Source organism: Nothobranchius furzeri, chromosome 5, assembly GCF_043380555.1.
Source record: "Nothobranchius furzeri strain GRZ-AD chromosome 5, NfurGRZ-RIMD1, whole genome shotgun sequence".
NCBI classification, from domain to species: Eukaryota; Metazoa; Chordata; class Actinopteri; order Cyprinodontiformes; family Nothobranchiidae; genus Nothobranchius; species Nothobranchius furzeri.
The window spans coordinates 66,080,918-66,107,269 of record NC_091745.1 but is presented as its reverse complement, the minus strand read 5'-3'; the positions used below and the strand labels follow the sequence as shown (position 1 = coordinate 66,107,269).

At 40.6% G+C, this 26,352-nt stretch overlaps 1 protein-coding gene across 1 annotated transcript in view; it reads right to left on the bottom strand.

Moving 5' to 3' along the window:
- Positions 1-2,988: 2,988 nt before the first annotated feature.
- Positions 2,989-26,352, bottom strand: part of si:ch211-113g11.6 (semaphorin-7A) — a 58,338-nt gene continuing 34,974 nt past the window's right edge. The window contains exons 8-14 of the mRNA XM_015949889.3: positions 23,363-23,541; positions 23,015-23,123; positions 22,594-22,804; positions 14,066-14,181; positions 9,541-9,713; positions 9,019-9,074; positions 2,989-7,840 (exon numbers count right to left, since the gene is read on the bottom strand). Coding sequence (XP_015805375.1) covers positions 7,491-7,840; positions 9,019-9,074; positions 9,541-9,713; positions 14,066-14,181; positions 22,594-22,804; positions 23,015-23,123; positions 23,363-23,541 — 1,194 coding nt within the window. The 3' untranslated portion in view covers positions 2,989-7,490. The remainder of the gene's footprint in view (positions 7,841-9,018; positions 9,075-9,540; positions 9,714-14,065; positions 14,182-22,593; positions 22,805-23,014; positions 23,124-23,362; positions 23,542-26,352) is intronic.

Genomic DNA, 26,352 nt, shown 5'->3' with positions numbered 1-26,352 from the left:
ACACACACACACACACACACACATTTTACTGTAATTTTGAGTTGTTGGTAAGCAAAAAAGTAGCTTGAAATATTCTTAGAATCGACAATTTTTTAATTCACTGTTTGCATAGTCAGTGCAATGTTAACCTCTAGCCTGCTTCACCTGATATTAGCATAAACCAAAAGGATACCGTGGCCTTTTAGGAAATAACTTCTGGGTTGCTCTTGTTTATGGTCTTCAATTCTTTGGTTTCAATATACCTTCCTTCCAACATGATTTGTGATCATTTTTATTTAGAATTCTTACAAATTGCTAATTTAAAACTTAACATCTGCTTTAATAAAAATTATTTAACACCCGGTATCTTTCCAATATGTCCTGCCTAATTCACCAGCTTGTCTGCACGTCTTTCCCCTTGCATTTTATTTTCTTATTCTCTAGCGTTGTCTGTTGACTTACCGTTTTCCCCCATTGTGAACCTTCTTTGCATTTTTACCTGTATGCAATATTTTTTTTTTTACTGATCTCTTTAATTAAGCAACAGGCTCAGAGGTACGGAACGCTACTGCTCCTCCGCCACAGGAGAGGGGAGCAGGATAACTTCTGTTTACCTTCCATCGTGTTTTCAGCTTGTGCTGGGCGGCTGCGAAGGTGGAAAGACGTCACGTCAAAGTTGCACGCATGTGCTGTGAACATTATTTTACTCCAAGACTCTGAATGAGTGTGTGCGTGGATGTCAATTGTAATGATGATCGGACAAAACCACCTCTCTCAATCGGAATGGAATTTCATTCCGATCGGGCTGTATTGGATCAAAATATTCCGATTGACATGTTAACATGAAACATTTTTGATCTGATAGGGCGTTCATTTCAATTACTTGTGCTCACATAAATGTAGCTACTGCCTCTTGTTGTTTGTTTTATGGGTTGTATGAAGTCAAAGATTTCGGCTTCTTAAACTATTATCACCTCTCCATATTTAGAAATGTATCTGATACTGTTTTAAGACTCTGTAGTTAAAATGATGCTAAACTTTGTTGCGAATAGGAAGAATAAATCTACATGTAAAAAGAAGCATCTGCTAATCAGGACTGGAGATCTGAGATTAGGCTGAAAACCATCTTGCAATTATTTCTCAAATCTCTAAGTGCGATACACAACATTTGAGCATATGGAATATAACCGTTTTTTTAATTCAGCACCCAGGAAAGTAATTAAAAGATGCTAATGATAGATTTTTCTATGTGCTAAAGAAGTGTGAGTGAACTCGTCTTTCTTGGCGAACTTAATTATCTCTCAGGTAATGTATCAGCTCCCAGGATGGAAGTCATTCACTGTAAATTGCAAAACATTCTGAAGATAAGACCTACAGACATTTCCACACTCAAAAACCATTATTATACCCTGGCAACCTGTCATGGATTTTATCAATATGTTTATCAATAAACCCATTTCCTGCAGCTAGAGAGAGAGAGAAGAATCAACAAGGAAAGCAGACAAGTCAACCAGTTATAACTGTGGCACATGCACGAGGCAAAATGCCCCTAACATCTGATCACAGAGTTTATTTAAACAAAGAGATAAAGATGGGAGTGAGGTCATTGTGAGAGGAGAGAGAGTCAGTGTGTGTATGAGTGTAGGGGAAGAACAGTGTGTGGGTGTGTCTGAGTGTGAGAATGCTTCAGGACATTTGTTAACAGGATTAAAGCAATGAAATATAAAATTTCCATAACACTACTCTTCTTATGTATGTAAATATATAATCTGGCCATGACCCATAGACAGAGCTCTGTCATGGGGTGAAGTTGTCTTTCAAAATGTCTCTGCATGCAGCTGGACAGCACCAGGACCAATCAGAGCAAAAAACAACATAACGTAATAATCGCTATGGAAATCAGTCAGTGGGGCAGTCCACTGTACACCATAGAAGAAGAAGCAAATATAGTGCATCTGTTTTCAAAATAAAAGACTTAAAGCTGCAATACCAAATCTAGAGAACGAACTAGCTTTTAAACACAAAAATGGTCATGGAACACTCACCCCCTCCTGTCATGTTTCATCAGTGGACTGCGTCCTCTAGAATCGGAAATCTGCATTGCCAGAGGAAACGAGAGAGCGCAAAACACCAGTCATCGTTTTATATGTCGATCTGTATGTCATATTGTTGAGTGAAGAACCTCTCACACCAGTGGTGTTCTGCTGCAAAATACGTGAGCACGCAACAATTGGTGGACCCAGGGAAATGCAGCAGTTTGGTGGTTCAATCGGTGCTTTTGTTCCGAGCCGTGTTATTGGTGGAGGGTTTTAGAAAAAAGCGACAACCACCTTATAAATATATATTTTTTTATCTCTACATATATTTACAGCTTTACTATGTTAGAATGTTGTTAAAATGCAGGAAAAATCTTTTTTAAAGCTAGCTTGTTTTGTTAATTTGCTATCGCAGAATTATATACCTCAATCTAATCAAGTCACAAAGAAAAGCCAAAATTTAAATCATCCAGAGTTGATGCCAAAGCCATTTCAAATGAGTTCTCTTCCTGACCCGACACCATGTTTGTAGTTTTTCTCCGTTGCAGCTCTGCTAAGCCCACCTAACATCTCTCCAATGATAGATGCTGCAATGGAGCATAGCTAGACCAGCTTGCAGAGAAAAACCTTTTGCTATTTGTCCAGCTTTCTTGGTTCCATTTTTAGTGAAATTCCTTTCTTCGAGACCAAGAGCTTGCTAGTAGTTTCAATATCTCTGACTGTTGGAAAATAAACCAAAAGTCTAAGACATGGAAACCGCTCTAAGTAAATACCATCAATGCTTTAATCAGAAACATTACAACTTAATTGATTTAGAAAATATGTCACCAGGTATAAGGCAGAGTATACTGTGAAACATTTACTGGCCTTGACCTTCTTACATTTAAAACCCAATCAAAATTAAATTTATTATAAATATTTCATCAGCATACTGCAAAATACTTCTTGCACTGAAATGAGAACAATAAACAAATTCATTATACTCATTTTATTAATTTTCACTGCACATGTTCAGGGAAACACATGTCAATATGAATTAGTTACATGAATATCTATTGCACTATAGATATCTGTTATTTAAAAATACATGTCATGGAATGGCCTCAGACTGACATAAGAGGGTATAAATCTCTTCTTGTATATAATAGTTTGGCACATTGCTGATTAAATTTTATATCGACACAAAGTCATGGGTGCACATCATGTACAGTACATGACACTCAAAAGCCCAACGGCAAACAAAAAAGCCACCTGCCTCACATGACCTATTTAATTCACAACAGATAACATAATCCACCAACATGGTTTTCTGATGAGGCCGTTTTGAAAGTCTCTACTGGACTAGCTGACAGGGACAGATGAGTGAGCGATAAAAGGATTTGGATGGGACGAATGGGTGAATGTTCATATTAAAGGACGGACTTGGATGGACTGGAGTTATTTCTGACAGCAAATTAAGGATACAACTTAAAAATCACAATTCCAGCCATTAGTAGTCCTTGTTTAGTGTTCGGTAAAACTTTGCTGAAAGTTATAAATAAAACACAACACTTAAAGGAATAAAAGTTCCTTCTTCCCTGTTAGTGTTAGCCTTAAAGTGACGGTGTGTAGTTTTTACCATTAATCTCTGTAAATACCCTTCGAAATGTTGTAGTGAATTAATTAAAAGATGCCCAGTTGTTGAAAAACATAGGCAGTTTCATAACATATAACCATGAATATCTGGTCTAAAATACATGGGAGTGGGTCTAAGTCTTGGGGCGACGCCATATTGGATGCCATGTTCCCTTCTACGGATGTCTGTGAGGACAAAATGCATTTACTGCTTTGTAACAAATGGTTACAAAACTTTCACCATTAAGAAACATGTTGTTTTACACATTTACCTCTTCACTCGTTGCCAGTGATGAAAGAGAATCTGATGTTCCTGTTGTTTTGCTGGAGGTTCTGCTCCCAGTGATTTGTTACCCTAATGGCCATCTGTTTGTAAGGTCTTATTTGAACACAAAAATAATGTTTGCTTGCAGTGATTTAGGTATCTACTGCCCCACTATCACCTGAGAACATACACACTGTCACTTTAATAATAATAATATGATCTGATTGGCCTTAATACGACTGTAGAGCCTGTTGTCTGTTCCCACGATGGATGTTGTGGTTATGTTATGTTATATATTTGTATATTTCATCTCTCTGTGACTGTTCTTCGCTGGCTGCAAGACAAATCGCCCCATTGGGAATAATAAAGTTTGGATCTATCTGTCTAACACTGGTGGTGATGAAACAGGTTCCACCTGGCACATGTTTAATAAATAATACAGCAGGTTTTCTTTTTCTGGTGATCTTGGTGAAAACTGAGAACTTCGTGCCACCAGGCTGATTCTCTAAATTGGCTAGCAAAGAGCGCTTCCGTCATTGTGTGTTGTGATAACAGCATTCTTTATCTAATCACATCAGCTTATACAGCACTTGGCAAATATATGTAAAACATAAACAGGTTATTTGTACGTATGCTGTGAACTCATTTGGTTTTTGAGTTTTCTGCTGCCAAAACCCTCTTGCATTAACAAGAAAAGCAGCTTTTACTGAATACTTAGCAGCACTATAGCTGATAGAGTGAATTTTCCATTCAGGTGACAGAAAACACACGAGAGACATGTTAGACTTGAAGTATAGCATGTTTGTGGCTGTAAGGAAGACCGATGTTGTAAAAGCGATCAGGTTTTAACAGACAAAATGTTATTTGTAGGGTTGAGGCATTTGGCAGATTAACATAAAAATAGGCAATAAGCACCGGGTGAATGAGGTTTAACAAAGCTTTGTTCTTTTTATCTGCTTTTCTTTTTATGGCAGTCAGTGGGTCATCATCGGGAGAAAAAATGCAAGCAGTCCCAAAGAAACCACACTAAACTCAAAACCACAGTGCTGTGCTGTTATTATTTTTCACAGTGGAAAGCGGGCTCACTGCTCATATCCCTACCGGCATCAAATCAATTCTTTAATACGAAATGAGCCGGCTCCATTGTCTCATTAACTATTGATGATACGTCTACCACAGTGGAAGGCTCATCTACGATAGATTTATGTAAAATTAGTGAATGATCATTTCCAAAATGCCAGAGGACATGCTAATCCCATACATAATTCATCATGAAAGACCTCTGCCTTTTCAGTATGACGATTACCATTTAAGGGAATATTAACAGCTTAATTCTGATCCATCTGCTGAACGAAGGACTATTTTGGTTTGTTTATATTGTGATTTTTAATCGCCATTGGTTCAAGTGTAAGATAATTAAGCAGAAATTGAACTCTTCACACTTTTTAAAAATCACTGAACTCCACCAAGTGGACAGATACAAAGGTCTCAACACAAGCATGACTTGGTCAAACATGGTTCTCAGCACAAATACAAGAATTCTAAAACAAAACGATTTTTTATTTACTGCAAAGCAGGAAATGGTGTCAAACTATGGCACTAAATGATGAGTCATTTTTTTTTACTTCTATGTAGGCAGCAATGGTATAAATCAGCATTTGGAGTGAATACATCCAGAACACACTTCATCGGTCTAAGTCTTTTTCATTTAAATACAAGCCTTTCTTTCTCCTGGCAGATTTTAAAATGCAACTTGACTCTGTTGTTACTTTAAGCCTGACTTCACCAAAATGGCTGTAGTACAACACCTTGTTCACAACTTCAGACTTCAGCAAGTTGAAAACCTTTGGTTTCATTTCAGCTCGTTACTGTTGACTCTTCATAGAACACCGTGCACTTAAAGGTCAGAGATTCTGAAGAAAGTTGGTGACATGTAAAGATGGGAACAATAGACAAAGTTGTGAACAAGATGCAAAAACGACATCTGAAGCAATCTACTCTAATGGGCCATTCCCATCTGTACCGGGTCGGCCCGGGCCGGGTAGCGTAGGTTGTTTTCATATCCGGGTGGCCTGGTATTTTTCCGGGCCAACCAAGGCTCATTCTCAGCCCTCTTCTTGAGGGGGTCTGCTTCAGGCCGACCAGGGCCAACACACCCACTGCTGACAGCAAATTCACACCTTCCATTAGAGCAAGCCTCTGATTGGTGGGTAGAATCAGCCCACATGGGCTTAAGACAAGGATGTGTGGAATCAACCGGGCCAGGCTGGGGCCGACTGGGGCTACCCGGCCCGGGCCGACCCGGTACAGATGGGAATGGCCCATAAGGGCTGGAATATACTTGCTTTTTAACCTCATGCTGGTGCAGACAGCATACTTGCTGCTGTGCTGCACTGCACTGAATGTAGTACTGGAGTGTTCCACTAGGGGCACAATAGAGAACTCTGACCGGGTTTGTGGGGTACAACCAAAAAAATAAATGGCACCGATAGAAGAGATAAGTAGCTGTTTAATGTTGAGATCGTAGAAAGTACGAAAGACCTCTAAACCAGAGATGGAGTCCCCATGGTGAGTGTGTCTCACTCGGTTTGTCAACTCCACCTACTGGTTACTTGTATACTGCAGCGTTTGGACGTCTCATGTTAATAATGGGGGACGTGCACAAACAGCATTTTAAACCAATGCAAATTACGCGTGGCAGCCATTTTAAACACGTTGTTATTCAGCAAATATATTCTGGCCCTAAAGTTGCAAGAAACTACGTCTGAGGAGAAAGTGCAGAGACACAGTGATGTTCGAACAGGAGACATTGCCCATCCACCTACTTCCTGTCAAAAAAAGCTCACACTTCCTCTCAGCCATGTTGTTAAACTCAGCTGCATTAATTACTGCACCAAACGAGTCCGCAGTACTCTGCCTCAACTACAAAATTGTGCTTAGGAGTATGTCCCAGAAGTTTTAAGGCCTTTTTTAAATTTCAATACCAGACATTGTTCTAGATGCTAATGAGCTATATTAATGAAGTACAACAAGATGAAGGAATACATAGGAGCTTTAATAAAGGCTTACATATCCACAAATAAGCACAATCAATTCAATTTCAAACTATAGAGAGGAATGTTTAAAAGAATTGGACTGGTATTGGTGTTTTGTCTTTATTTTTTGCTTAACTCATCAGATATGTTTGTCTTTTCTTTTTTTTTAAGTCAGTCACAGAGGAAAGGTTCGCAAAGCACCAAATTATGGTTGAATATTTGAACTTGCAAGACACGAGAGTTTATGGCCAGTAGCTCCTAATCACCTAAGATTACATGTTAATGGGTGGATTTTACAGTTCTGATCTTGTTAAGACAGCTGTGGCTGCAGATATGTTGGCTGATGCTAAAAATATAGATTTTTCTCAATTTCTTGTATTCACTGGTGTACTCTCCATTTTTTCTCCTTTAAAAAGCTAAATAAAAAAACGTCAATTACCAGTGAACAATCCAACCATGGACATCATTGCGATGCGAACCTAACCCTACACAATGGGTCCTTGGCCGTTCTGTCAGTAGGAGCCATTAAGAATGAGGAGTTAGCCTTAATGTTAGTTGTGGTTAATGAAGCCACAGGTTAGCCACGGCGAACAGGGCTGACAGCCCCACAGTGGAAGCAAGAGAGGCAGAAAGAAGCCTGCCATCGTTTACCAGCCTGAAGGAAATAACCTCCACTTTGAATCCATCCTCAGTAGCCATGCAGCGGAAGACACCTTCCTTGAGGGGTGTGTGCACTACAGGTCCCAGGACACAAAAGTCTCCAGAGAAGAGGCAGGGGTAGTTCATGATGCAGTTGTCCTTCTCCCAACGATAGGTGGCGTGGAAGGAGTGCACGGGACAAGGGAGGAACACGGTAGTGTTTCTTCCCTTCACCAAAACCTCCCTGGGCGAAGTTCGACGCTGCTTTAGAGCTGCATTAAAAAGCAAATGCAAAGTACTCATTATTGTTATTCTGTAGCCATGCATATGTTTGTATACCAGGCTCGTTTAATTTCTTTTTGTGAAGGCAATGTAATAAAAACCTACCTAACATAAATACCTGCCTGAGGGACAGAGATATTCAGACTTACAGCCCGTGATGTTCCCATATTCATTATGATGGTTTATGGTTATTTGATCAATTGTAAAATTGTCTGGGAAAATAAATCACTGAAGCACAATATGAAGCTGAATGAGATGGCTCTGAGGCAGCTTCTTTATTATTAACTGTCTGGTGCAGAGACCCTTTGCCAAGCAGTCAATATGAACCCAAAGATGACTTTACACTGTGTCCCCCTTGTGGGTTAATCCAATCACAAGCTTTGGAATGAAGAAAAAAAAACTTAAGTAATTAAATTTAAATCTCTTTCTTTGTTAGATCAAATAAAACCCACTGTGGATAAAAAGGAACAAATAAATAAATTATAAAGCTTCATTGTGGGAAAATGGAAATTTCTATTGCAAAAAGGGCAATATGATAAGCACACACGTGGTAATAACATGCTGCTGCATCGTGGATAGGAATGCTTTAAAACCTTGTATCACTGGGATTCTTGTCTTATTAAAGTAAAGCAGATGAGGCAGGAGCATGCTGCAGAGTCAAGCACATCATGATGCATTATTGATGCCATGTTTTTCCTTTGTTCCACTCAATCCAGAGATCAAAATCACACGGCTTTACTTCATTTTTGAATCATGCTTACTGGGAATAAAAAGAACAAATCCCCGGTCTATTGAGAGACAAAGTATGTGGTACCAGTGGCACAACAAGAAACAGCCATCTTATTGTCCTGATTAGTTTGAGTTCTGGACCAGGGCAAGGCCTAAAGCAAAAAAGTACTTTCCCACTTGGTGTCTGGACTCTGGACTCTGCTCAATTATATGATAATCATCTTTTTGGCTGCAGTTCTCCGGTAATGTTCCCATTTTAGTTTAATAAGGATACAGACAGACAGACAGACAGGCAGACAGACAGACAGACAGACAGACACACAGACAGACAGACAGACAGACAGACAGACAGAGAGAGAGAGAGAGAGAGAGAGAGAGAGAGAGAGAGAGAGAGAGAGAGAGAGAGAGAGAGAGAGAGAGAGAGCTTAGAAGGGCTCACCAGCAGCTTCTCCACAGATGGATGAGTTTGAATCATCAAGATTCTGAATAAGTGTCCTGTAAAAGGAAAAGAGAGAGAGAAAAAAAGCATAAAATTATTTCATAAGTGGGTAATGAGGCTTTACGGAAAACTATGGTTACGCATATATAGCAGATGAGACCATTTATTTAACAGTTATATAGGAAAGAGTTGTCAAAAGCCCCTCAGCTCGTCAAGTTTTTCTGTTTTGTACTCTAAATCGACTCAAGATGATAGAAACCAAAATTCAATCAGAAAATAAATTATTAATAATGAAAAATATATATAATTTTGGGGTTTATTGGATTTTTTTTCTTGTTTAGTATTTCAGACAAATTTGATCATGTCCGAGCAGCAGATTCTGTTGCAGCATGAGTTTATTTCATCTGACAGGATCATTATTGTACTTTTGAAAAATGACTAAAAACCTCACTCTTGTTTCATTTTTAGTATATGTCCAAACAGCCAGTAGGTCTGCAGCGGTGACATGATGTCTAACCTTACCCAGCAGTGTTGTTGTATCCAGGTGGGATGGCGATGCACTTCCTCCTGGCCTTGTCCCAGCCACAGTATGGATCCCGAGAAAGGATGCACTCTCTGCATGTGTCGCCATAGCGATTGCAATCCGCAAGTGGTAATCGCTGGACTTCCATGGCTGTACCAACATACAGGTGTCCCTAAAGACAAAACACAAGCAGGGCTGTTTGTTTGAATGTTCTAATTTGGAACATTTGGAGCAAAGTCAACTTAGAACAGTTGGTTTCAGTCAAAGGTAAATAATTATAGCTAGAATTTCATTGTTTTAACATCATAGGTCAGGGGTTCCCAAAGTTGGAGTGAAGACACTGCTGTAGGTCTGTGACCAAAAACGGGTTTATATCATCATCAGAACTCAAAATCATTGTAGAATTTTGCTATCAACACTTTTGTGCCATAATTGCTAACATTAGCCATAAATAGATTAAAATGGTATAATTGTTACATATGTTGTCTGTGTTGTCATTGCTTAGTTTAATTTGTTTATTTGCACCATTTAACCAAACACCGTTGGAGTCACAAATCTACTTGCGTAGGTCAGATTACGAAACGTTTGGGAACCACTATGTGTAAAATTATTAATTTTCTCACTTTTTATTAATGGTAAAGTGAAATTTGGTCCATTACTATATATTCCCCAGTTAGATAAGTAGGAAAAACCATTTGGCAACAGCCCCGTTATTCCCCTTATCCAGCAGTATTCCATTAGCATTAGCGTAGCATAACAATGTAAGAGAGCAAAACAGGTAACAGAATGTCTTCCAAACTGTCAGTCACTCCAAAATAGTATGGGACTCAAAACTAAGACCATATGGATCATTTGGAAGACACCTAAATGTACACAGCTTACTATAAGGCTGATCAAACGAGGCATATTTAACAAAATTATATTTAGATTGTCTCTTCTTGTCTGAAACCTGGACCCATACAAATCCACAGTTACCTGCAATCTTGGTACCAGACTATCAAATCTACAGATGAGACAGTAAAATCTAGTGTCATGGTCTGCGTCTCCCTCATGTGTCTCCTTGTATGCTCCATCCCCCTCTAAAGGATCCCATTAAGTGTCTCCTTGTGTTCCTCATGTGTCCCCTGGTCTGCAGCCCCTCCAGATTATCCCTCCCAGGTCCTGTGCTCCCGTTGGTCTCCCATAGTCAAACCTCTGTAGTTTGTCTATAAGGTTCAGCTTTTCATTTAATTAGTCTCTTTAGTGTGTCTCTTTCCCCACCGGTTTTTGTAGTTTTCCTTCCCCCCTTAGAATATTAGTTATTTTGCTTGCTCTTCTTGTCTTTAGGTTTTTGCTCTTAGGTCATGTTAGTTTCCTCTCCCTGATTAGTTAATTGCTTTCACTAGGTTTCTCTCCCCACGCACCTGCAGCTTATCTTCCTCTCATCATGCCCCAGTGTATTTAACCCTGTCTGCATCTCTGTTTGTTGTTGGGTCATTGTTTTTGTCACCCTTGTCTCGGTCCCCTCTCTAGATTTTGGTTTTTGGATATCTCTCGGTTTTGTTAGTAGGATTTATTTTTTTGTTTTTGTTTTTGGCTCCCTGCCCTTTTGGATTTAGTCTTTAATAAAGGATTTTCATTATTTTCTACCAACCCTGTGTCATCTGGCATCTTTGCATATTTGGGTCCTAACCTCCTCTTGGCTCACAACGTGACATCTAGAGGGGGTGGAGTCATGGTGTGTATAAAGATCAATATCCAGTGTGAAGTGATCAATTTAGTAAACTGTGTCTCATAATGTGACTAAACTAAAAATGACCTCATGACCCCAAATATCATTTAGCCTAATTTAAAGGACCAACACGAGCAACACAATAACTAAAACACAGCTTGACTTGATATTTGGTAGTGGTAGAAATAATTGTTCAATCATCTTTCAACATGATCGCAGGGCTATCTGACCGCGTTCTAGCACTTGCAGCTTCAAATTGATGAGATTCAGGGTCTCTCCTGTTAAGGAGCAGGAAGTACTGACAACACCTAAAAAGATACAGGACCGCTTCACAGAAACAGTGAAGCGCCTCAACTGGGATTCCCTGCTTAAAGATAAAGATGTACATGATGGAAGCACGATAATCACAAACCCCAGCACATAATTAAGGCATTTACTCGCAGGGTTACACAGGAAATCAAGAATTTGCCTCACATGGATCAATGCCGACATCCTGAAAATGAGAAGAATGCGATCTTAAGTGCTATAAAGTCTAAATCAGCTCCGACAGACAGCAGTTCACCATGGAATACAGTAACAACTATGTTGAGAAAGTGACACATTTTCTTTGACTATAACTACTGAGGCCTAGAGGCAATTCAAACTTAATATGGGATCAGCTTAAAAAGTTATTGTGAGTAGACCACAAACCAAGACAACCATCTGAACTCATTGTGGATGGAAATTGCACGAAAGAGCCTGATGACGTTGCCAGGAAAAGAACCCAGTTTGGTTTTCGTATGTGCCGCTGACGCAAATACGGCAACACAGTAAAAACATCAAACCCTCCCAAGCTAAAGACTTTTACGGAATGGAAGTACTGGTTCAGCATTAGTCAGTTTTACAGAAATTATGACTCAGTCTATCTGTCAAGCAGAATTTCCACACACCACTTTTAAATTAGGAAAAAAATAAATAAATAAATTAGGAAACCCACACTGCATTTCTAACTATAGACTCATGTCCAAGATTCAAGAGAAATGGATGGTCGAAGAAATCAAAGACCAAATAAACAATAGCCTCTTTCTTCATCTGTTACAATTTAGTTTCCGAGCTTACCATTGAACCAAGTTGGCAAATTACCATTTCACTGAGAAGATTAAATCATTACTAATCAGCAACAGCATTGTAGAAACAGTATTCGCGACCTTAGAAACATGATTGATATCTTACTGACCAAATTACACCCTTTCACCTCTCAGCTACTGCAGTAAAGTGACTAAGTTCCTTTTTTTCTCAGTGGTCACAGAGACCAAATTTACAAATGTCAGTCTGAGTCCTTCTCTGTGTCCAGTTTGCTGCAGTGTTACATATGAACTCCTTCACTGCCATTGATGACTAAAGTCGTCATTTGCATTTTTTAAATGTGTGGGCGTTGGAACGAGTCCCCGCACCATGAGAACAAACACCCCAGCTCTAAAGCCGATCTTGATCCACGTACGTCACACATCACGTGATCAGGAAGCAGAAAATCCATGTGTTAGGAGATCGTTTTGGGCCGCTACTGTAAAAAAAATGAGGCGCGAACTGGAAAAGCTTCTGCCGATCGCAAATCGACAACGGATTATGAAAGAACGGATAACGCTCGAAACACACGGATTCTTCCTGATGTAAGAGGTGAGTCTACTCTTTGTTTTGTAAGTTTTGGCGCTGACATCATCATAGGGCGCTGTCACGTGATAATGAGCGACAAGATGCAGTCCTCGGAAAAGACAGCAGGTGACGAGCTCCTGCGCGTCAGGAGGCTTAGGCGACGCACTGTGCCAGAGCGTCAGTACTGACACCCGCGGTAAAACTGACATTTAACCAAATTGTGACGTTTACCGTCTTGCAATTTAACATTCCCCTCACCCCCATCCTAAACTTAACCAGCTTGCGCATGCAAAGCTCTGATCGTTGACGCGCTCCAGACATCTGAGTCCTGAGTACGGCCACAGTAACATTATCAAATCAGGTATCGCCACCTCAAAAACAAATTTAACACGCGATCGTTCATGTCGGCTCATTTCCTTTTATGTTTTATGTCTTTTATTTGTGCCTGATGCTTTTCGCTGCTGTGGAGCGGGGCGCATCACCTGTTTTGTCCTCCGGTGACGCACCTCACTGATGCGGCCGGCGAGCAGCGCGCACTCCGCTGTTTTTGCGGTTGGTAGATCTTTTAGAACTGCAGTTCGAAGGTAACTCATGAGGTGAATATATATGAACCCAGGTAGCAGTTTTTCTTTAGGATTGAGAGGAGATGCAGGAAGATAATAAACAGGAAGGACAGAAAAACAGTCAAATAAAAACTAGTAAGTTTTTGTACCTGGTAGTTGCAACAAACAGACACCATTGAAGGTAATCAGAAGTGAGGAACAGAAAATGAAATAATTATTTTAATGTTTAAAGCAGCAGGAACTCTGAGAGGCTGCAGGCGCATCAGTGAGTTTTCCGCCGCTGCGCAGGGGGAGGGGGGAGAGAGCTGAAGCGGAGCAGTATAAATGCAGGAACTACCGCTGTTAAAAGAGATGTGTTTAACTTTGAAAATATGGGCGCAATTTTAATTGTCAAAAACTCCAGCGAACCAACCGACCGAGGTGTGAGTGTGTGCATGATTGTTTGTCCTGTGTGTCTCTGTGTTGCCCTGCGATGGACTGGCTCTCTGTCCAGGGTGTACCCCGCCTAATTACCCGTTGACTGCTGGAGATAGGCACCAGCCCCCCCGCGACCCTACGTGGACTGAGCGGGTTCAGAAGATGGATGGATGGATGGATTTAGACATAACCAGTCCTTACCTTTTGAGAGTCGATGGCCATCTTTAGAACAGGTCCTTCATTGTGAAACATGGAGTACTGAGATATGATGAAGACCTCCTCGCTGGTATGAAGAACTTTGAGAACTTTGCCTTGTTCTGCAGTAATGAGAGTAAATAAAGAAGGGTTGGTTTGAATCTCATTAGTCTTCTACATGAGTTTTAGAGAAAAAGCCAGGGAATGTGTATGTTACAATGAATGACTTTATAGTATTTTGTTATAAACTCATAAGTTTACATCAAACATTCCCAATTTGAAAAGTCTGGGTAAAAACCCGTGAACTTTGCTGATTATCTTTGCAAAACTTTTTAAAATAATTTTCTGTTTGGAGGTTACGTATTTTTGGAGTAGATCTGACTACTCCATGATGCAGTGCAAAAGAAATGTAAGCAGACACACCTCACTAGTCATAAACGAGTGGACCATGCCATCTAGCTGCAGGTCGCTTCCACCATCAGATGTTTTTCTGTTGTAATAAATTAGCTGACTCATAAAATTTTACAGAAGGAATCAAAAATTTAGGTTTGCATTTAATTATTGTAAAACAATAAGAAAAGTATGGATCTAAAATGTTTTATTTAGGCATTTAGATTAAATGTTATGTATTCATAATATGCAAATGAAATAATCTAAAGCTATCATTATGTTAACAATTATGGAAGGAAACAGTATTCAAATGTCTTCATATTTTTGGTTTTATTTTTCAGTTCAGGTCATGCTTTGAAAAAAAGACAAAACTGTTGTGTACTAAGTGTTTGGGTAGCTGAAGTTTAATCTTTTACGCTTGCATGTTTGTTGTTAAATATATTTTATTGTTTTTCTGACGGTTTGAATTATTGCAGTGTCTTGCAATCTTCTCTGTCGATTTTGTCTCTGTGGTCTCAAAATTCCCTTCAAAGGTCTTTTCTCTTTGGTCCACTCAAAAATCTCAAAGCCTCTTTTTCTTTCTGTAGTGTGACAAACTAGTCCCATTTGTGAGGTTTTTTTTTTTCACGGTGATGTTTTTGAAGTGAGAAATCAAAACCTGAACAAAAAATCAGATGTCCCCTGCAGCTTTGGAGCTTTTTGTGATAAAGATGGCTGCTGCCAGGAGCAACCCGCTTTGGTCAGATGGTGTGTTTTGTCTCTAAAGACACCTCACATACAAAAATAGCTACCTTTCACACTAACCCTTTGATGCATAATGGTCACTACAGTGGACGGGTACTCAAAATTGTTATTTATTTATTTTTGCTATTAAGCACAGCTGTTGAAGACTTAATTGCATTTGAGCCCCTCCATTTGGACTTCATCAAGTCAAGCCAACATGTTTCATGTTCAGAATGCACGCTGTCCACTGAGGTGGATATGTAATAAATAATTAGTAAATTATTAAATATTACAAAAAATGTTTGTTGAAATTTGTTTCATTCACATCTAAAGATGAATGAAAAAAAATTCTTTAAAAAGTCATGGTTGAAGATTTCATATTTCATGCATCAAAGGGCTAAAGAGGAAAAACAAATCCAACACAATAGTATATTTTTAATCAGACTACAAGTTTTTTAGTATCATGTCTCAGAGCCCATGTTTTCAAAGAGTTGAAGAATGTAGAAATAGTTCAATGGCAGACATTCTTGTAGAGCACTCAAAATGCCCTTTGCATAAAGGCAAACTAGAAAAACAAGAATCTAAAAGAAAAACAATTTGTCTGCTGACAACGCAGCAGAAACCGGAGACCATGTCACAAACTTGTGGTTTTCGGGAAACACGTATGTCGGTAAATGTTGTCCCTCGATGTTTTTTTCTACCTGCGGCTGCACACCAACTGGCTTCTGCTGATATAGACTGGTGATGTAACATAGCAGGTAAATTATTGAGTAATCGACATAACCATGGTTTTTATACGCATGGAAAGATACATTGCGATTTAGCCGTCAGTTATATGCAATGCACACTAAAGCTACCGCTGCAGTCGCATCGCTAACGTCATGAACGAACCACTGGTCCAGATCGGTGAATCTCTCCATCTCTACTTAATAGTTATTCTTCTGTAGTGTGGAGGAATGCATGGACACAGACTCACACACTTTGCTTCTCTAAGTTAAGTGAACTCAGTCCACAGTGGATGAAACTATATACAAACAAGACAATAGCAATACACCATCGCACCAAGGTAATTACATTCAAATAAGTGGTGAGACGCAGTTACTCACTTTCACTACTACATTCCACACAGTCTGATTTGGGTGTGAGTGTGACGTCCTAGACTTTTCAAAACTGCATGTGCTTCTAGAATGCCTAGCCTCAATCAAGAACTGGATGGCTGACAGTTTTCCTCAGTTAAACAATAATTGCACCTGAAAAAACTACTGTTAGGGGTAAGAATGAAGGAAGAATGACATTGGGGTAAATATGGGTACTGCAGCCCACTTTTCTAAACAAAAAGTTATTTTCTCACTGCTGCTCTGTGAATTTCATCGCTGTTGCCAGCTATGGGTCAGTGGGATAAATGAGAGGCCACGATTTGACACATCTCATGTGTTCTCAAGTGGTTGGACACCCCTTTACGCACCTCTCCTGCTCATCTAGAATAGAGCCGCTGCCACTAACACAGAGGTCCATGCCAAGCACCTGCCGCTTCAATCAGAGGTTCCAGCTGAGCTCCAACCATCGGCTGAAGCCCCAGCAATGGAAGAAGGTCATGTGGTCTGATGAGTCCAGATGGACCATGTTCCAGAATGATGGGTGCACCAAGGTAAGAAGAGAGGCAGATAAAGTGATGCAGCCATCATGCCTAGTGCCTACTGTACAAGCCTGTGGGGGTAGTGCTATGATCTGGGGTTGCTGCAGTTGGTCAGGTCTAGGTTCAGCAACAGGATGTGCTCCAAGAATGAGGTCAGCTGACTACCTGACTCTACTGAATGACCAGATTATTCCATGTTCTCTGATGACACGGGCATATTCCAAGATTACAATGCCAGGATTCATCTTGCTCAGATAGTGAAAGAGTGGTTCAGGCAGTATGGGACATCATTTTCACACATGGATTGACCACTACAAAGTCCAGGCCTTGACCCCATTGAGAATCTTTGGAATGTGCTGGAGAAGGCTTTGTGTAGCAATCAGACTCCACCATCATCAATGCAAGATCTTGGTGAAATGTCAATGCAACACTGTATGGAAATACATCTTGTAATATTGCAGAAGCTAATCGAAACAACGCCACAGCAACTGCGTGCCGTAATCAGAGCTAAAGGCGGTCTAACCAGATATTAGAGTGTGTGACTTTTTTGGGTGGTGACTTTTCTTGTGGCAAGACAGTGTATTTAACAGACTTCTGAAAGGGGAACAAAAACAGCTCTGTTGTTTCAACAGACTAACAAAACCGAACTGGTTGCCAGAAAGCTAATTTAGTGGGCTGCAGTGGAGACCTCCATTCCCCGACTAATTCGTAGTCCAAATGAAAAGGTACATTGAGCACACACTTGCTTCATTTATTTCTCTTTCATATAATAACTATTGATTCTTTGAGTAAAGAGCTGATTTTCAGTGCTGAACAATAGATGAGGATGCAGTGCAGTAGCAAGCTTTGCTTGGTCTGTTTCTTGTATTTATTTATTTTTTGTCAGTATTCTGAACGCGTTCCAGCAGACAAACGCAAAAACCGGCTGGAACTTTAGACACAATTGTTCGGCTTAGTCAATACTGCAGGCATCCAGAGCGTGAGAGATGATGAGTCATTATTCTAGCCATGAGCCATCACTTTTGCAGAACAGGCTGTGCTACTATCAGACAGCCTCTGCTGCAGCTCATACATATTTGCTTACTCTTGTTTTTAAGGTTGTTTCTGTGATTGTTTCACTGAATTCAAAAGTACATTTTCTTGTCTTATGATCCACATCACTGCTGCTTTTTATTGCCTCCAAACAACTCTTACCTGTCTCATCCGTAACTTGTCGAACTGAAAGACTTGTTTTAGAAGCGTTAAAACTTGTTGTCTCTCCTGTCACAGTAAATGATAATTTCTCGTTCCCCAGTGTGACTACTGTCATACCTTTTATCTTAAAGTTTCCTTTCCTGAATGCTCCCTCTGCAAGCCGCGTTCTCATGCATAATTAGTCAGCCGGCTTCTTGCTGTCACTCGCTTTTCCTTTTGTCTGCTAACTGCCTCATTTTTATGAACCTCAACTCGGTTTTTTGCTCTTTGTGTTGTCAGAGATAACGTTCTTCATGCCGCTCAGCTTATTCTCATATGTTCCTTTAATCTTGTCTGCAGCTATTTTCAGCTCTTTTATCAGAACAGTGTATCAGCACAAACAAAGCAGCAGAGGGGGAAAGGGTGACAGTGTTGCAGTCATGACATCTGCTGAGTGAATCTCTTTTTAGTTATATTTATCCAGGCAAAAGTTGCTGAGGGAACATATTCTTTTAGTCCAAATCTACCTCACTATTCTTCCACTGCTGCACAATTATGTGACCTTATTTTTAAGAGGCTTCAAAGACAACATCTGTGAGTTTGTTTTTACTTTGTTAAACCTTACACGACTGCTAACAAAATCCGTATTTCGTATCTTTACTATGATTTTTTTCTCCACCTTGCATTTTTCTCAGCCAGGGGCTTTTGTTTTCTTCCTTTCTAACCTTTAAGCCACAGTACCACACTCTGTGGAAACTAAATGGCTTCTGAGCTCAAATACATCGTCAACTTGAACCAAATGCATGCCCCTGACATTTCTTCCATCCCCGAGGGAAGCTTTCTGCTGTATCACCTCCAGAACTGAACTAAAAACCACTTTACACAGGTTGTGGTCAATCTGTTGCTGAATCACTGAAGGGATATAAATCTTTTAATACTTTCAGTTCTTCTTTTTCTTTGGCAGAAGTCAGTCTGTTGATAGAAAAAATAACTGTCCTTGTTTGCCTTTGTGGAGTCCACAGTTTTCGGTTCCTTCTTTGTTGACTTTTGAGTCTCACAGTCAGACATCCTGAGATTGTTGAAGTCCAGTGAACTGCTCTGCTACTATGCAACTATACAAATTTTAAAATTATTTTATTGAGCCAGTATGTGCTACAATGACCCTTTACAGGGCCAAGCTAACTTTATTTGTACTGTACCTTACACCAGTATAAAACTGACCATTGTGCTTCACAGTCAATTAAAAACAGTACACAACATAAAAATGCATGAAAACGAATGTTTGCAGCCTGCTTGGATTAAGGAAATGTCACTCAGACCCCACCGCCACTTGTGGCCAGAATATTGCATTTGCAGCTGGAGTCTGCTAGCAGCACGTTAACCTGCATGTTTTAGATCATGAACACAGCTGATTTGATTGATTTAGTGATGAACCGCTCCTGTAAACACTAATGAAGGCTGGGGAGACATTTCAGATGTTAGATTAAGGTGTTAAATAGACGAACGCACAGCGAGGAGATATGTTTCATTTTCGGTTTAACCCCAATGAATTAATAACGGACACTAGGGGGTGCTAAACTGCCCAGTATCACTTTTAATTAACTGGAGTGAGAGTTTAGTTTGCACTCCCAGGAAAAACCAGGCATGTTTCTGATAAATGCCGAACATTTGATCTTCTTAGTCCCTACACCCCCAGCAGCTCCCTGAGGTCCAGTGATCAAAGCCTACTGGTTGTGCAGCACCAGGCTAAAGACCAAAGGTGACAGATCATTTGCTGCTGTGGCCCCCAGACTCTGGAACTCTCTCCCCCTGAGCCTGAGATCAGTGGACTCAGTGGTCTCCTTCAAAAAGTAGCTGAAGGCTCACTTGTTCAAGCTGGCTTTTGTATGACCTTCTTCACCACTCTCCCTTTATTCTGCTCTCCCCACCTATTCCACCTTCCTCAGGATCCACTGATTTCCCTCTTTCCTACTCACTCTCTCTCTTTCTTAACATTTTTCAATCACAATTGTCTATTTTTTGCTCATTCAAAATATCTAAATTCTTTTTTATATTTTTACATTTTTTGTTTTTGTGAAGCGCCTCGTGATTTTTATCTTGAGAGGCGCTATAGAAATGATATTTTCTTCTTCTTCTTCTTCTTCTTCTTCTTCTTCTTCTTCTTCATTGCTAGGGATCCTCTTTGTCACCAACTTCTAAACTTGATTGGATTTTTAGATGAAACTAACACGTCTCCAGTTCGGATGGGCTTCGGATAGCATCAAAGCTTTTTTTTGCAGATAATGTTATTCTCTTATTGAGCTTCTGATAGAAACTGGAACAGTTATTAACCAAGGAAGACCTTAGTTAAAGCGTGTGCTACTGATCCGGGGTCCACCCGGACAAACGCTGTTGACCGACCCCAGCTATATTAATAAAGCTTGGTTTGATTGGAAGGAGAGGCTTCATTCAAATGAGACTCAATGTGACAAAATTATCCAAACCAAGCAGCAGAAAAACAGTATTAGGTGTGCATCTTGGCTTCACTTTTATTTATACTGTTTGGTCTAATTTGCTTTTACATGATTCACCAACCTTTTTTTTTTTTACTGACGATGTCACACCCTGTCCTGTCTTCTCCTAGGTTGTAGTCTGTGTCTCCGTTAATTGCTCCCACCTCTCCCACCTGCCTCTTGTTTCCCAATCACCATAGCTCCCGTTCCTCATGTATTTAAACCCCTGCTGTTCTGTGTTCCTTGTGGTGTCATTGTTTCATTGTCCAGCGTGCGTCCCAATAAATCATTATCAGAAGTTCTACCTGTCTGCCTGTTTCCTCCCCGGTCTGGATCCACGCCTTTCCTCCGCTCCACTCCTCGCACGTCGTGACAGACGACATAACTGAGTAGAGTATCAGCTCATGTATATGAAAGAACTTTTCATCAACAAGCATTATTAATGTCTTCAATCTGCCCAAAATGAAAATTTTCAAAAGACTCGCAATGGATCAACTACTCATTTGATTGGTTCAGAGTTTTTTAGTGCAACATTTGTACAAGTTGTCTGTTTGGTTCACTCACTTAAGGCTGAATTATTTCTAAAGGAAGTGTCTCTCCATCATTTGCACAAACATAAGAGCTTCTTTGAAATTCATTATGCAGATTGATGAGCTCCACTCGGAAGCAGTCATGAATATTTATAGCTCATGCCTTGGAGGGAAGGTGATGTAATATAAAACATGAAGTAACTAAAATGCTGTTATACCAGACTTTGATGAACAAATCACAACACTGGATGAGTGAGATAAAAAATGAAATAAAACAGGAAACGTTCTGTAACAGCACAGCGCATCATTTAAGAGCAATGTTTCTCCTGGCCACAGGACCCAATGAGAATCGAACTGCTCTAGTTTCTTTGTGGGCCACCAAAGCTGTTCATAGCTCTCTCTTTTCCTCCCGACACAGTTAGGGAAGCCCACAGAGAGTGGCCATCAACGTGTCTTTTCTAACACCGTTTTTTGTCCACTAGAAAAATCCCCAAACTAGAAAGTCCGGATAAGTGACAAGCACACAGTCCCTGCAGCAACAAGAGCGACGATCAGGGTGGATCTTTCATACACACTGTGCAACAAGACTTGTGATGGCTGCCATAGCAATGCTCCAGAGACCCAACACAATTTTTAGAGTAGCTTTGAGCGACAGCGGAGGCTCAGAAGATGAAATACAAGCAGTCATATGCTGGTCGAGAAACCTTTAGGTTGCATTCATGAAGGGACAAAAATAATAACATTTAGCGTTAGAATTGCAGCTCCATTCAATTTATAATGCTTAATTTTCTGTGTTGTCTTCATTGCACGGTTGCACTTGGATGATCTAAAGGCTCCAGATATGCAAACACTGTTGATCAGATATGGAAAATTGGATTTTCCCTGAGCTAAGTGAGCATTAAGGTTGGTTTATGCTTGACGCGTCTGCGAGGTCCGCACGGCTCCGCGCGGAAAAGTTGCGTCATTTTGCGTCATCTTAACAACCACGCCGCTCCACCGCGCCTCCACACGGCCCAAAATTTCCGCACCGCGCACCTAGGAAATTTTCTAACCACGCGGACGGTCGGACGCGGAAAAACATGGCAGACCGGCAAGAACTAGTATGGCAGAGGTTCGTAAATACAGACATTTGTATGATTCAGCTCTCAGAGATCCCTGTGATCAACATGTTAAAAATTCTTGGAGAGAAATAGCTCGCACTGTCGGAAAAGACGAGGACGCTGTTAAAAATGCTGGAATGCCATGTTGTAAACAACAGTAATTTTTACTTCTACTATGGTGTAGTGTTGGATGCATGCCGTAGAGCTCCATGCTGCCCCGTTCAGTTTGGGAGAATATTGGCTCACATCAGAGACGAGCCGCATGAACCATAAACACTGCGAGTTGTGAAGCGCGTTCCAGACGTGAGCCGCATCACCAAGCAGAAAGTTAATGCGTCAAGCATAAACCAAGCTTTAGCATGCAGGTAGGAGACGGCACAGGGTTTTTGGTACGTTAGACGCCTCAAGCTGCTTATATTCAACAACAACAAGGTTTTAAATTCTGGCACCAATTTAAATAAATGGCTTTCAGATCAATGCAGACACCCACCTGTTCCCAGGTAAAGAACGCTGTAGTGCTCATCATTGACTGCGAGGACGATGTCGGCCACTGTGTGGGTGATTTGATCGTCTGTAGGGAGGTCGAGTGGAGCCACGCCAACAGGCTGTATCACATCCTCAATTTCTGGGTGGTATCTGATCACTCCAAGGTTTTTGATGATGTTTGGACTTTCTGCTGCTGAAGGGCTTTTGACGGCACACTGGGAAGAAAAGGGATGTAGTCATCCAGCTGGACTTTCAAATTAGCAAGACGTCTGCTGACAAACAGCTCCAAATGCCTCACTTTTAATGACTCCTCCTTCTCAAAAATAGCACTTCAGTCCTTTTGTTTCTAAACTACAGGCTGACTCGTGCATTTGTTGTTTCTTCCAGCACAGTGACAAAACACGCAAACAGCAGTTTTTTCCTACCATCCCAGGTCGACTGCCAACAAATGGTGTGCTGTAGCCTTTCAGCTTAGAGGTGGAAAAGGCTTGGTCAATGTCTTCGATGGAGTAGGCGCAGATAACTGTTCTGCCCCTGAAAAATGGATAAAAACATCTTGAAATGCACAATGCAAGTGGTTGTTGGGGCAACTAAATAGCCATACACACTTAATGGTAAAAGAACCGACGAGAAACTCAAGTGGCTTGTTTCAGGAACTAGAAGTGAGCCACATCAGAGGAGAGCTGAACACGGCAGACTTTAGAGTATTTCCTGATATCTGGACATCTCTCCTGTAGCTGTGCTTTTGGACAAGTTGATATGCTCCAGCTCACCATGCGTTGGAGAAAAGGCCATACATGACCCCTGCCCTCTTGTCCTGAGCTGTTAGCACCACTGCCTGCTTCATGTTGTTGTACTGCAGCTGAGTGTTTCCTGCACCGCACATCACCCGGGTTTTCATGAAGGTGGTCCAAGAGTCTGCCAGCACAGGTTTGATGCCACCTTCATCCACCTGGAAGTGACACAGAAGAGATGTTACAACACGGTCATTAAAGGGGCGGCCAGGTGGCCAAATAACTTGTGGATTCTTCTTTGTGTTTGCTGCCAAGTTGCTATTTTGACTTGAAACCATGCTGTGCAGCAGAACCATTATTTTCAAAACTATTTTACCTGTTTGACACCTTTGATAACAACAATGCTAAAAATATTGTCACATCTTCATATTAAAACCAGGAAGTGGGAATTTCATAAGGTGATTTTAGATTTCTCATTCACCCATTATTTAATGATAATGAGTAATCCTGCTGTTTTCAGCCCACACCTGCACCAGCAAACTGCTGCATCTCAGAACAGGAGCATCATAATTTTTATTTAAACAACTCATAAGGCACTGATTTACACTAGAGAACACTGCAAATGTGTTGAATAAACGAGAAACCCCCACCTTTAAATCCTATTTATTTACTCAGTTTTACCAAATATCATTCAAACATTATTCCTGCCCACATTTACAGAGAATGGCCTCGGCTGTGGCTCTAGCAGCGCTAAACACAAAAAAGGTGTGTCCGTTATCCGGTTTATCTAAAATGATGTCAGAGATTATTTCTAGGTTTTATAATCAGGTCCATCACGGTGTACCTAGTAACAGATTACAGTCATTTTCATGCCCCTGCAGTTCGAGGTGAATCATGTTTCTGGATTTAACACATATGAACAAAAGACTCTAATATCCCCACTTAGCTCCCAGTGAGCTAGCTAAGAAGTGTGAACGAATCTAAGGCAGTAAATAAAAATATTCCACAAAAGGGTGATGTTTGTCATTCATCAGCACAAGTGAAAAACCTCTAATTTAACCTTTTCTCCTTTCATTTAGCTTGAGATCTAATTAGAGTGTGAGTCGTGAGTCACGCAGACCAGCAGGTGTTTTGCCTTTCACTGCTAATTAGAAAACACCTGGTTTGATATCACTGATTGCAAAGTTTCACAAAAGGAAACGTCTTCTGAAGTTTGTTCCCTAAGCAAATCAGTGGCATCTTTAAACCCTTACATGATTAATACCAAACCAGATGAATCTACATATTGTGTTTATTATTGTGTCATATTGTTCTTCCCTCCTGAGAATCTGTGATTTTTTGTGAATTTGACCAACAACTTGTCCAAATGTAATCCAGAAGTTTCGCATCCATTCTATTTAAAAAGCTTCTGTCTTTATTTATTTTTTTATTTAGTCTTCAGTTATTTTTATTGAGCTGTTTTTCCGTCAGGATGATTCCCAGAAAGAGTTCTCTACAGGGATTTTGAGTGCTTTGATGCTTAAATAATGTATTCTCCGGTATGTTTAAAGCTCTGCTGCGTTGAGCAACCATGTGTCATGGCCTGCGTCCTGCGTACCCCTCATGTGTTGTCCAGCCCCCCTCTAGGTTCCCCTTATGTGTCTCCTTGTGTTCCCCAGCCCACTCCAGGTTCTCCCCTTAGGTTTCTGTGCCCCTGCTTGTCTCCAGCTCCCACCAGGTTTCCCAGGTTCACATATTCTTTAGTTTTCTTTGTATTTATATTATCTAGCTAATTTTTCCCTGTAGTTTCATAGGTTCCCTTTCATAGGTTCAGGTTTTCTTCTAGGTTCCTTCCTTGGTCCTTCCCCACCGTTTTTTAGTTCTCCTTTCCTCCTTAAATCGTTAGTTATTTGTCTTGTTCTTCTAGTCTTTAGGTTTGGTAATTATTCATAGGTCATGCTTTATTTCCCCTCCTCAGCTTAGATTCCTCTCCCTGATTAGTAAATTGATTTCACCAGGTTTCCTCAGTTTCTCTCTCCCCCACACACCTGCAGCTCATCTCCCAATCATCCTGCCCCTGTGTATAAAACCCTGTCTGCGTCTCAATGTGTGTTGTTGGTCCATTGACCTTGTCAGCATTGTTTTGTCGTGTCCCCTCCTGCTCTTCCTCTTCCTCCTCCTCCTCCTCCTCCTCCTCCTCCACTCCACTCCACTCCACTCCACTCTTAGGCCTCTAGGTTTCTGGCTTCATGCCCTTCTAGGATTTATTTTTTGGCTTTGCGTCCTTCTAGGTTTTGTTTTATATTCGTCATTCTTAATAAAGAATGTTTTCCTTTACATCCTCTCCTGCCTCGTGTCGTTCTGGGTATCTGCGCATTGGGTCCAACTCCTCCAACCCACATCGTGACACCATGGCAACAAGACTTGTTTGCATTGAGGAAGCTTTCTAGAGCCCAGCTGGCGCTTAGATTTAAACCCTAAATCTCTGCTACGATGAAATATATCAATTTACTTTCAACAGGCCTCACATTTAAAACACACACACACACACACACACACACACACACACACACACACACACACACACACACACACACACACACACACACACACACACACACACACACACACACACACACACACACACACACACACACACACACACACACACACACACACACACACACACACACACACACACACACACACTACATACAGTGTTGGGCAAGTTGCTTCCAAACTGTAATGCATTGTTTATTACTTGTTACTCTTATTTCAAAGTAATTTGTTGCATTACAATATAACTGATTTAAAGATGTAAGGCATTACATTACTTTTGCATTACTTTAAGTTGCTCTTACCAAAATAACCTCAAATATGAATGTAGCAATCTAAATGTAACTCATGAGGCTCTTTGAGCTCATTAAACATCCAGCAGAAGGTGATGTAATATCTGGCTGAGCTAGGATTGTGGTTAAAAACAATCAGCTTTAATAACAGTTCTTTAGGTGTAGCGCGTCAGCTACGAATAAAGTAGAAATTACAAAAAA